Source organism: Nannobrachium achirus (assembly GCF_963921795.1).
Source record: "Nannobrachium achirus genome assembly, chromosome: 14".
Lineage (NCBI taxonomy): Eukaryota > Metazoa > Chordata > Actinopteri > Myctophiformes > Myctophidae > Nannobrachium > Nannobrachium achirus.
Window position 1 is genome coordinate 22,162,416 of NC_137821.1, and position 12,478 is coordinate 22,174,893.

Genomic DNA, 12,478 nt, shown 5'->3' on the forward strand with positions numbered 1-12,478 from the left:
TGATGAAATGTATTAATAATTTACTTTCAAGAGACTGTAAACTGATCTACAAGCTTACAATACTAGCTATTTTGTCAGCTATTTCTATGATAGTCCATTTCTGCTATTTTTGTTAAACATTTGAAAACGTGTGAACATTTCTCAACACGGAAACGATTATGCAAAATAATTGCGATTATCTCAAATAATTGCGATTATCTCAAATAATTGCGATTATCTCATACAATTGCGTTTGGAAGATTATGCAATAATCGTGACAAGTCTACCAACTACTCCAATGTAAGTCAGTTGCACCACACACCAGAAAGCTGTGTCGGACAATGTCGGTTCTCCGGCACTGCGCTATACGTAAAGTCGTCTTGAGACAACTCGTTGTGATTTGGCACTAAAACAACATTAAAATGAACTGAAGTGAATTGATAACTGACAACTGCTCACAACCCGCACGACAACATGGGAAATTGATGTGTCTGAAGCCTCAGCATTACGTTGTTGGCTACAGCGCTGTTCTGACGCAGATGTGTGACTGTGCCCTGATGGCTGAGTCTGTCTTTGTGCAAATAAACCTCTAGTTTAGAAAGAGAAAGAGAGAGAGAGAGAGAGAGAGAGAGAGAGAGAGAGAGAGAGGTGTGCTATGGTCAAGTTAAGTGGGTGATGGAGAATGTCAGACTGACAAGAGGGGGAACGAGGGATTGTTTAAAGCAGAAAAAGGGGGGGAAAGAACAAGAAATAGGGGAGAGGGGAAAAAACAGTTGGCGGAAGGATAGAACGATTAAGAGAAATAGTGTGGGAAGAGGAGAGGGGGTGAAGCAACAGAAACAAAGAGAGAGAGAGAGAGAGAGAGATAATGAACGAGAGCAGACTAGACATGGTCGCTGACAGAACTGGAGGAAGAGAGAGAGAGAGAGAGGGGAAAAAACCCCAAAGAAAATGATAGAGGGAGTGATAGGGAGAGAGAGAGGGAAAGGAATAGAGAGAGAGTAAGGAGAGGGATTGTAGTTGAGTAAAATGGCTTCATTGTGTCGTATAATTAGTAGCTATCATCTGGTGTAGGGCTGAGGGCCTTTGGAACAGAGCGTGTGTGTGTGTGTGTGTGTGTGTGTGTGTGTGTGTGTGTGTGTGTGTGTGTGTGTGTGTGTGTGTGTGTGTGTGTGTGCGAGTGCGTGCGTGGCTGCGTGCGTGCGTGCATGTGTGTAATTGTGTGCAAGTGAGTGAATGAATGAGATGGAGTCTGTCTGTGTGAGAGGGCCAGAACACAAACAGACACACCTAAACACATTGCACATGGTCCCTGGACTGCAATGCATTTAGTACAACAGAGGACCATTATTCATCACGATGGTCTAACGGGCGCACGCGCGGCGTGCACAGTACACAGCACACACAGTCGCGCAACGGCACACACAGTCGCAACGCGCATACTCAAACCAGACATGATAATTTACATTACACATTGACACGCATGCATGCAGACATGCAGATTTGCCGTTTCAAGCTTTCAGGCTTTACTGCTCTTTTCCTGCAAATGCATTTTTTCCACAGGTTTCTGTCTGTTTTGCCTAATTTTATGGAGAACGGAGAGAATTTTTGGAGAAACCCGCAAATGGCAAGAAACCACTCCACATTGAAAAGCAGAATCCACCTTCATGGGTCGATTTAAACGACAAAGTCAGAGATAAGTCATAAACATAGCAAAAGTAGCTGATCTACAAGCCCAATGTTCTGCCAATCCTCTGGAAATCCACTGTCTTGCCAATGGCAGGACACGTGAAGTTTTGAAATGGCACAACCTCACATACGTAAGTAAGCCTTGCCGAATGCAGAGCCATGTGGCCCATAGGGCAGGAGCCTATCTGTTTTTTTGTAGTGGAGCGTATGAAGCAACTTGATGTACACCCCCTGGACATGACCATAGCATGTCACAGCGGACTTACCCCGAATCCAACCCTTGATGCTGAGTAGGGCTGTAACAATTATTACATAATCGTCTAATCGTAATTATTTGACATAATCTCAAATATTTGTTCATAACCGTCATAATCGTGAATGTTGAAAAATGTTCATACATTGACAAACATTTTCAGAAATAGTGGAAATAGCAGATGCGATGCGACGCGTTGTGAGCTTGTAGATCGGCTATTTCCACTACCATTGTTATTTTTTAAGTAGAAAGTTGTCAAATATGTCAGTCATTTCTTTGTATATTTAGGTTATGTGTCATATCTGCCATGTGCAACTTCAAAGCCTAAAAGCTGAACAGAAATGTAATTATCAATGACAAAAACACAATTAAATCGTTAATCGCAATTATTTGAGTGACGATTAATCGTCATGTAAAATGTCATATCGTGACAGCCCTAATGCTGAGTGCCAAACAGGGAGGCACGGGGTCACTTTTTGATAGTCCTTGGTATGACCCAGCCAGGGGATTGAAACCCAAACTTCCAATCTCAGGGCGGACTCTCCAACCACAAGGCCACTGGAGCTGGTTCATACATACATACTTACTGTAAATGTTCCCAAAAAATCCTAAAAAATTTAAACTATTTCCAGAATTGGTTGCTGAAGCATCATAAATATATTGGTCAAAACATCAGCAATCAGCGGTCTAGGACTCTCTGAAATCTGGGTTCAGCATCGGACCCAAAAAGTAAAAAATATATTATATTATTTAACTTGAATCTTTGTGTCATCTGTGGTGTTACGGGTCAAATATGACTCGGCAGAGAAATGTGGCTCAATTCGCCACATACTGTATGATCAATATTCAAAGAGAGAGAGAGAGAGAGAGAGAGAGAGACTTTTTGGGTTTATGAAAAATAAATGGCTTTACATCCATTCCTGTATATGGGTCACTTAACACCACAGATGTCACTTGAGTACTTTGGGCTGAGTTAAATCATGGGTCAAATTTGACACCAAAAGTGTCACCAGGTTTCTAACACAATGCAAGGGTTAGTTGAGTTACCTAATTTATTATAAATTATGCTCACAATATAACTTTTTTTCTACTATGGCTAACATTTGGCTGTCACAAGTATAGTAATACACACTACAAAGACTCAAATACACACTGACACGCTCGCGTGCACGCCTACCTCCTCCCAGCAGCAGCGTGGGCAGCTGCCACTGCAGCACGTAGCGCAGACACTGCCCCACCCCCACGGGAGTCATGTTGAAGCAGCACATGGGGTCGCCGGCCATGGTGTCCGCTCCCAGCTGCATCACCACCGCCTCCGGGTTGAACAGCGCCCGCACCTCCTGCATCACGCTGCACAAACCAGGAAGTGGACAGGAAACGGGATTTCAACAGGGTGGTCGGTCGAGGGGGGGGGGGGGGGGGAACTACCGTTTACATTAACTGGCCAAAAGTGTTGGGGCTTGGGGGGGTGGGCTTATAAAGTCAATTCCTGCGGTCACGATAGGTTTATTTTATTACACATATTTATTTTATCTTCATGGAACAATCAGAAATAAATACTGTATATGCACACAGACACCATAGTTTATATATAAAATGCGAGCTTTTCCTGAGTCTTACTGTAGTCTGAGCTAAAGGCCACTTATACACAGACTGTTCAGTGTCTCTTCCATACCAACTGGAAGCGTCGTGCTACCACATGTTGAAGGGAGAACACACACCCATTGAAAAGACACACAAATAACGTTTCACCGCACGATGACGCCTGGAAATAGAACAGTGGCGTATCGGAACGCCGGTTCGGAATGTCAACTCGTGCCTCCGCGAGTCTGACGCCGCCGGTGTGGGGTAGGTTCGTTGACAATAATGGGGAGCGGCTGTTTTTACACACGCCATTCGCAGCCTGTGTGTAATGGCATTAAGAGCCTCGAAAAACGTGACCCAACCTTGGTGGTAATGCTGTATATTTATAACTCATTTGTTATAAAGCATGATGCAGTGTGTGGAAACTGGAGTTTTCCTATTTTATTTTGATCTTCTGTCCACCAAATTTGGATGTGTGTGCTCTGTTAACTTTGTGTGTCCATATCTTACCTAGTAAACACCTGGTAGTATCTGTCATCCTTGATACCGTCCTCCATTGGAACGTTGACTGCATACCAACGACCTTTCCCCAACCCTGTGTCACACAGGTCCCCCGTACCTATAGCACGCACACATGAACAAACGCACACACACAATAATATTCTTATATTATATCATAAGGCATTGCATGAAAGAGGGTTGAATACTGATATCAAGTGGATGCACACAGCTTTGGTATTGTGTGCATGGATGTAAAGATTAACCACTTATGTATTTCATCTTATGACGAATTAGTGAAACTAGCAGATCAACCATTTGTGAAAGAGGTTAAATGGACAGATTAATTGGATTTGACTGTAAAGGGCACGTCAGTCACTGACCAGGGAAGAATCCAGGGGAGAACTTGTGGAGGGACACGGTCATGACCTTGGAGGTGAAGCTGAACGCGTCTTCCACACCTGAGAAGAGGAGACACATCACAATGGATTGGATGAAGAATGGATGGACACACAGACAGACAGACAGACAGACAGACAGACAGACAGTCAATGTCTAATTGCATAAAACAATAAAGAAAAGGAAAAAACCGCATGTTAAGTTTGAAGGTCCACTTTTGTGTGTATGTCACTGGGCTGTGTGTATGTGTGTGTGTGTGTGTGTGTGTGTGTGTGTGTGTGTGTGTGTGTGTGTGTGTGTGTGTGTGTGTGTGTGTGTGTGTACCGTCGCCGTGGTGCAGGTCTACGTCCACATATAGAACTCTCTCATATTTCTCCCTCAGTTTGAGGATTCCCAGCACAGCATCATTGACATAGCAGAACCCTGACGCCTCATCTCTGAGAAGGAGAGAAGGGGAGAGAGAGAGAGAGAGAGATATTGAGACAGACAGACAGACAGACAGACAGACAGACAGACAGACAGACAGAGACGGACAAAGGGACGGAGAGAGAGAGAGGGTGAGAGAGACAAGAAAGTGAAAGAGTTCAGAAATTCAGAGACCGACGTCGCAAAAGTCAATTATAGCAGACCTCATGAATATAGAGAGCACACTGAACAACTCTTTCACAAACACACAGAGAACTGTTCTACGCTCTAACTAATTACGAGTGTTTCCAATTCACTCTCAGATGGGCTTAATTTATCGCTCAGGAAGCTGCTTTGCTTGTTGCACTTCAAAACAGCAAGTATAAAAATAAAGCTAGTAACAAAGTGCAAGTACAAAGAAGAGACAACAACAATTAAACTCCTTTTCCCACATGCACTGAAATCAAAAGTGTCAAGTCCTGTGAAATTCTGTTATAAATTATATATCGTCCGACAGTGACCTTGTTTCTCCAAGTTTCATATCTGTATGTTTTTTCGCAAAGTAAAGCCCTGCTTCATCATATAAGGCCTTTGCACAAAAGCAGTGAAAAACAGCCGATCTACAAGCACACAACGCCTTGCGGTGCGAGGCGTTGTGTGCTTGTAGATTGGCTGTTTTCACTAGTTTAAATCATTTTTAAAATGATAAATACAAAAGGAATGGTTATGGACATAAAAGGTTTCCACCCGACAACGATGATATATATGTCTGTTAGGTTCTTGCCTAAGATTTATTGGGGCAATTTGAGAACAGCTCAGTCGATCGACTTCACACTCTGCACAGCACTTCCATGGGTTCTCAGCAGGTGTGAAGTGGAAGAGGATAAATGCTTCTCTCTTGAGGCATGTAAAGGATAGACAGATATATACTGTGTGTGTGTGTAAGTAAGTAAGTGTGTGTTCTTACTTCTTGGCATGGTGCCAGCCCCCGGCCCAGTTGATGGCCACCTCACAGCGCTTGTCCAGCAAACACTGGGCTGCTGTGAGCGTAGCGCCCCCTACTGCCGCCGCATAGTCATAAATCCCCTCCACCACAGGACAGTCATAACCTGCAAGACAGAGAGAGAGACAGACAGACAGACAGACAGACAGACAGACAGACAGACAGGCAGACAGACAGACAAAGAGATGAGGTCAAGAGATGGGTTGCACATACCGTATAAATGTAAGACCACACACATTTCCAGAAATGTTATCAACATGTACTGTTGTTCCTGTAAAATCATTTAACACAGCCCTTATCAAATGCAGTGGTTCGGTAACACTTTAAATTAAGGTTCTTTCCATGATGGATTATAAGCACATTACTCTGAGCTAACGCGGACAGTTTATGCTGGCAGATGGGCGTACCCGGTGAATCTCTCCGGGAGTCTCCGGCCAGTAGCATGTGTTCTCCTCCCCCCACCCCCCTCTGCTCCTCTGCTCAGCGCCACCCTGGCCACAATAGGCGATGTAAATGGCATGAATCTGCAGACACCGGAAGTGCCGCGGTTAAAGGAAGTTACGTCATGCGTTGCAGTCTTCCGGTGAAATTCTACCGGCGGAAGTAGCACCGTTTCATGCCGTTTCAGCCTATGGTCGTTACCAGGCTTTTCTCTTTGCAGATGAGTAAGCCTGGCTACGCGAGGCTACTCAGCGCAGAGAACGCTGCTGCGTCATGACGTCAACAAATTCGGTGCGACGCCCCTCTGCACACACTTAGGGAAGTACTACACTTCCTCCAACAGTGATTTTAACACAATCGCCCAGGCTTGTTTTTCTTCCGATAAGAAAAAATAAGCCTGGGTTTCCGAGGCTATAAGCACATCGATAATGCGTTCTAATGCATTTATAAGGCATTAGAACACTTGTTTTATGTTTATGAAGTATGACAACTCATAACAACGCTTACGATGTAGTCATAATGCATTATAAGCTAGTGTGTTCAAAGATATTGATTTATCGGAAAGTATAAATTCTGAAAATTTGAAACTTCTTCAATGAGTTTTCCATAATATCGATATATCGATACGCTCCCCCATCTCTCCCACGTGAGTTGCATTGATTGATTGATTGATTTTAGACTTTATTAGAAGTTTGCATAGAAAAAGGTACAGTTTCATGAAGGTACAGTTCACTGGTACAAGGTCAACTAAAAGGAGATCCTAGAAAAGACTGAGCTTATTTCCACAGGAAACCATTGAAGTATCTCATATAACATTGAATGATTATAAATGCAATAATGCATTACAGACAAAACCTTTAATTAAAGTGTATGCAGTTTATTTCGCCTAATTCCAAGGGGATTTAATATCTATCTCTACTTGTAGAAAGAGAGACAAGTCATGCTGGAACAAAGCATTGGTGAGCAGCAGAAAAGGAGGGGTGTAAGGCCTGAGTTAGTTACTGTATACTCTACCAAAGATAGCAGATCTACTCGTCAAAAAGCTCTGGTGCCACCGCACAACTGAGTGTTAATTCAGGCTTAAAGGTGACTGAGTCAGGAAACGAGGAGGAGACGGCAAGACAGACGAATGCACACGGATAGACACTCACACAGACACATAAACAGAAACACAGACACACAGACAGAGGGAGAGAGGGAGGTGTAGACGACAAGGAAGGATGGGAGGACAGACAAGACAGAGGTGTGGAAAGGAAGAGAGAGTGAGAGAGTCCCAAAACAAAGGAAGGATGGCAGAGGGTGGAGAGGATGGAGCGATGGAGGGAGGAACAGAGAAAGAGTGAGAGAGAGAGAAAGCTGGTGGGAAATATAACATGAACGACCAGACTGATAAGGGAAGGTGGGAGATACTGGAAGACGCGTGTCTAAAGTTAGATACTCTGGGCATAAGATAGGTAGAGAAGCCCGCTTCGCCATCCAATAACAACAAACTATGGTGGGATAGTTCCAGCAACGTCCCGCCCTATTGGTCGAGTGGGGTCATGGCAGTGGGGGTGGGTGGGTGGGTAAGGTTCTGTGTGCTGTGAAAGCCCCGGGACGCTGGCAGTGGTGGCACTTATTTTACTTAAGCAAAAGTATGAATTCTGCAATATAGAAATCCTCTGTTAGGGTGCACACACACCAAAATACCTATGAGAGTGGAATCCGCGTTCCGCCAATGCATTTCAATGGAAAGGGGGCGTTTTCATGTCAGTGGAGGATATCTGAGCGCCGGTCTGACCTTGCGTTTATGCTGGAGCTCCGTTTTCTTTCCCTCTGTCCAGTCGTGTGAGTCGAAGGCGAATGGGGAGGATTCTGGAAGTGACTGACTTTGGGACAGAAAGCATTCTCTGCGTTTTTAGCCAGAGAGCCGCGCACCAAAAAAGTTTTCCGCTGGCGACCATACTTTGGTGTGTGTGCACCCTTACAGGAATTCAAAAATGTACTTGAGTAAAAGTATGAAAGTGTTGGTATCAAAATGTACTAAAAGTACAAAATGTTTGAAAATAGCCACGGTATAAAGCCACGGGCTAAAGCGGTTAATGTATGTTTTATAATATTATAATTTATACCTGCAAAGTAACTAGTAACTAAAGCTTTCAAATAATTGTAGTGGAGTAAAAGTACAATATTTGGATCCGAGATGTAGTGGTGTAGAAGTGAAAGTATTGGAAATTGGAAATACTCAAGTAAAGTACAAATACCTCAAAACTGTACTTAAAGTACAGCACTTGAGTAAATGTACTTGGTTACTTTATGCTGGGCAGCAGCAGACAGGAAGAGTGGCGGGGTGCATCTGTCAGCGAGGTGCAGTACAGAACAATAGGGAGGACACTCTCTGACACGCGCCTTTGGGACGAGACGTGTGGCCGGCGTGGAGAGAGAACAATGGGAGGGTTTTGGGCAGTGTGTTCCTTCCTGGGGAGTTCCTTCACTTGTTGTACACTGTCATCATGTCAATGAACGAGACAGTATCAGGGAGCTTGTAGAAGAAAGGGGAAAAATACTATACACGCAACATGGTCGAAAGTTCACAACTCAATAATAGCAAATTGTGCAAACGACGGCTACGGCAGATGACAGCGGTAACCAGAAATGATCAGCGCTCGTTAGATCAACCTGCCTGCCGTCGCAGCCGTCTCTACAAAGCCAGAAGCTCCCTTTCCAAAGAGTTCAGTAACAGGGGTGGGACCCTGTCGCCGACGGCTGTTTGCTTAACGATTCTGACCGCTACAGCGATTACGTCATAGCAGCCGTAGTCCCGCCTCGCGTTGCGGTTGTAGAAACGGGCAGCTTAAACTACCTATTATCTCAATAGGGATACAATATACTATATGACTATGTGGTCACACTTAGTTAAAACTGAACATTCTTCCAAAAAACAGTGCCAGCAGCCAGTGCCATAGTTGTATATTCTATTGACGTTTAGTCTCATTCAATCCAAATTGTATAATACTGTTTAATTACTCTTATGTATATTGATCACGACTGTGGGATGGATACTTACGCCATGAGTGGATATACATTATAAAAATTATGTCAAAGATCTGATGAAGGGTAATTTATGCGGTGGAGACACCCCGTTTTATTTTATTTAGTGAATGCTGGGAAATAATAGCACCTACACATACAGAAGGAGAGGTTTCACCTGTGTCAGCATCAATCTGTTAGCATTTTGGTGTGGAAGATTTAGGAATCCAGTGTTACAGTGCCCTCTGCTGTCCACAAAGTGCTAGTGAATACTAACATGTTGGATCCCACAAAATTCAAAATACCTCTGCCTAACAGTGGAAAAGCTCTATAAAGAAAATAAAGCAGAAGTCCTTCTTTCTACCCACCAGTGCAGTTGCGTGACATCCGTAAATAATCCCTACTGAAGCATAACTAAATAGCTGCTTCGCAAAAAAAGAAAGATAGCCTCCTATTCTCAATGTGGAAGCACAGATTCTCTGTAGCATTCGAAGATTGCTTGAATGACTATGGGAGTACTACCTCCATCTATCTCCATCACAAAATTCCTCTATTTCAACAATCATCTCTTCTTCTGTAGCCAACATAAAGTGCATTACAGTAGTCCCAACGTGTGGAGATAAAAGCATGGATGACATACTCAAAATCATTAAAAGAAAGCACAGACTTGATTTGAGCAAGCAGCCTCCGATGATAAAAGCTGGATCTGACCACAGCATTTATCTGTTTATCCAGTTTGAGCACATTGTTCAATTTGAAGCCCAGGTTGGAAACAACAGGTTTAACATAAGTTTGCAGGGAACCTAGGTCGGCACGTACAACACCAGGACCATTAGGCCCAAACACTATGACCTCTATTTTACTCTTGGTTACGCTTAGAAAGTTAAAAGCCATGAGGAGGCCTGGGCCACCGGGTAGTGGTCCAGGCACCTAGGCTGGTAATCTAGCCCTTGCAGCGTTGCAGGTTCGAGTCCCGATCCTGACAACCTTTGCTGCATGTCACCCCCCCCCCCCCATCTCTCTCCCCGTTTCCTGTCAGCCTACTGTACACCTATCAATAAAGGCAGAAAAAGCCCCCAAAAATATCTTTAAAAAAAAGAGGAAAGCCCACTTTATCAACCCTCTAATAAACAATGAAGAATCTGTTCTTAAAAATGTGTCCCAGGGGGAGAAGAAGAACAATGAACAGTGTTGATTATTGAACACATTTTTACCCAGGCCGTAGTCAGTAGACTGGGGGTCATCGTTGTCTCCATCCTGGCTGATCTTATGGAGGTGCTCCAGGTAGGCGTCTGTGTGGAACTGGGCCATCTCCTCAATGGTGGCAGCGCGAGGTTTCACAATGCTGACAGGGAGAGAGAAGAAGCAATGTGTTGAAGTGTAACAGCTGCTCTAAGCAAGTCAAAGACAGTAATTGAACGGCTGAAATGCTCAAGTAGTGCCATGATTTGCTTGTTGGTTTGAGGAACTATTCTGTGCTTTAGCTCACTACAACCATGCCCATGTTCCAAGTTACTATTCACATAATCGTCACTGTGGGGTGGAAACCTTGTATGTCCAAAACCATTACTTTTCAGGGAAAAACAACTGTGTTCCAATGGATTCAATGTACAGTTTCTATGTAGTCACAAGCTCTTCTATATACTTTCCATTGGTTCAATATTTTATAGAACACACACAGACAAAACAATTCAAAAATAGCAGATCTACAGGCTCACACCTCGTAATGAGCTTATCGATCGATCCGGCTATTTTCTGCTACTAATTTAGATGGATATTATGTGACCATTTACAGTGGTGTTTATTGACTAGTCTGGGGTTCATGACCTTTACTTACTCTCTTCTAAATGCCTAAATATTAATTGTAATTCAGCACCAATTCTTTCTCCATTTGAAGTAAAATTATTTTGTTGTTTGTCAAACCACTGTATACATGTCTCTGTACACATCTCATCTGTACAGAGATGAGATGAGAGAATAATTTCAATTTGATTAACTCTATAGCTTTACTCAAACAGTACATACGACACATACAACAGTCAGTGCTATTTGTTGTTTACAGTTGTACTCAAGAAATACAGCTGTACAAAAAGCTAAATTATAAACTACAGGGACCGAAGGACCAGGATACATATCGTATCCTGGTCCTTCGGAGGTACTGTATATGTAATTTGCTTTGGGTGATTTTATGGACCAGGACACTCATTCCGTGTTTCAAACTCTACTACAAATGTCAATTTGTCTACTAGTTATCTATGTTAATAATAGTCTATCTAGACTGTTAGACTCATCTCTGCTACTAGAAGATCTGAACACATACCCCGGTTTTAACTGGCTGCCAGTCACATTTCGAATAGATTTTATCGTTAACTTTTAAAGCTCTTCATGGACCTAGTTGAGCTGCTAAATCCTTATGCTTATGTGCCTGCCCGTAGCCTGATATCCTCTGATTTGGCCCTACGGGTTCCTAAGTCCAGATTGGTGACCAAGGGTGACTGCCAGGATTTTGCCATCAAGGCACGTACTCTGGAACAGCCTGCCATAGGACCTCAGGTTAGCCTTATCCAATAAAGCTTTGAATTTTAAGAAAGCTGCTAAATAACACATTGCATTATTATTATGATGATTATTATTATTAATAAGAACAATTCAATTCACTCACGTCATATGTTCCAGCAGACTGTAGGCTTCTATCAGTGAGTGGACCATGCTGGCCTGGAAATAATCACAACAGTGCAAAGGACACTTTAATGGCAAAATCTTTGAAGTAAACAAATAATAAATACTGTAGCAGTGGATATTCTGGATAACACAGATGTTTAATTCTCTCAGTCAGTGGTTCTCAAAGTAGGGTACGGGGACCCCCAATGGTCCTTGAGAGGGTTGTAGGGGCTCTCCAGCAAAATGAGGAGCAGTTTAAATACTTAAGCTCTTTTTATTTTTCTGTTATTTTCAAAACAATGTTGACAAATCTGGACAAGATTTGTCATTATAGCAAGAGCAAGTAAAGTTTCATTTACAGTAGGTCTCTCTGTACTGGTAATGTGCTTGGCTACATTGGTGACCTAACAGAGAATTATTATTATTATTTAAATTGGAATGTTATTATATTCATGATTATTTAGTAGTAAAAAAATAAATGGTAAAAGTCTGTGTTAAATGCATTATGAGAGGGTAACACATGCAACAACACAGGTCCATTTGGTTACACGCTACTC

At 43.0% G+C, this 12,478-nt stretch overlaps 1 protein-coding gene across 1 annotated transcript in view; it reads right to left on the minus strand.

Annotated features, from left to right (window-relative positions):
- hdac8 (histone deacetylase 8) overlaps nt 1-12,478 on the minus strand; it is a 49,831-nt gene that overhangs the window by 36,352 nt on the left and 1,001 nt on the right. Inside the window, exons 2-8 of the mRNA XM_080742080.1 lie at nt 11,923-11,975; nt 10,475-10,605; nt 5,775-5,916; nt 4,727-4,839; nt 4,387-4,464; nt 4,016-4,124; nt 3,099-3,271 (exon numbers count right to left, since the gene is read on the minus strand). Coding sequence (XP_080598206.1) covers nt 3,099-3,271; nt 4,016-4,124; nt 4,387-4,464; nt 4,727-4,839; nt 5,775-5,916; nt 10,475-10,605; nt 11,923-11,975 — 799 coding nt within the window. The remainder of the gene's footprint in view (nt 1-3,098; nt 3,272-4,015; nt 4,125-4,386; nt 4,465-4,726; nt 4,840-5,774; nt 5,917-10,474; nt 10,606-11,922; nt 11,976-12,478) is intronic.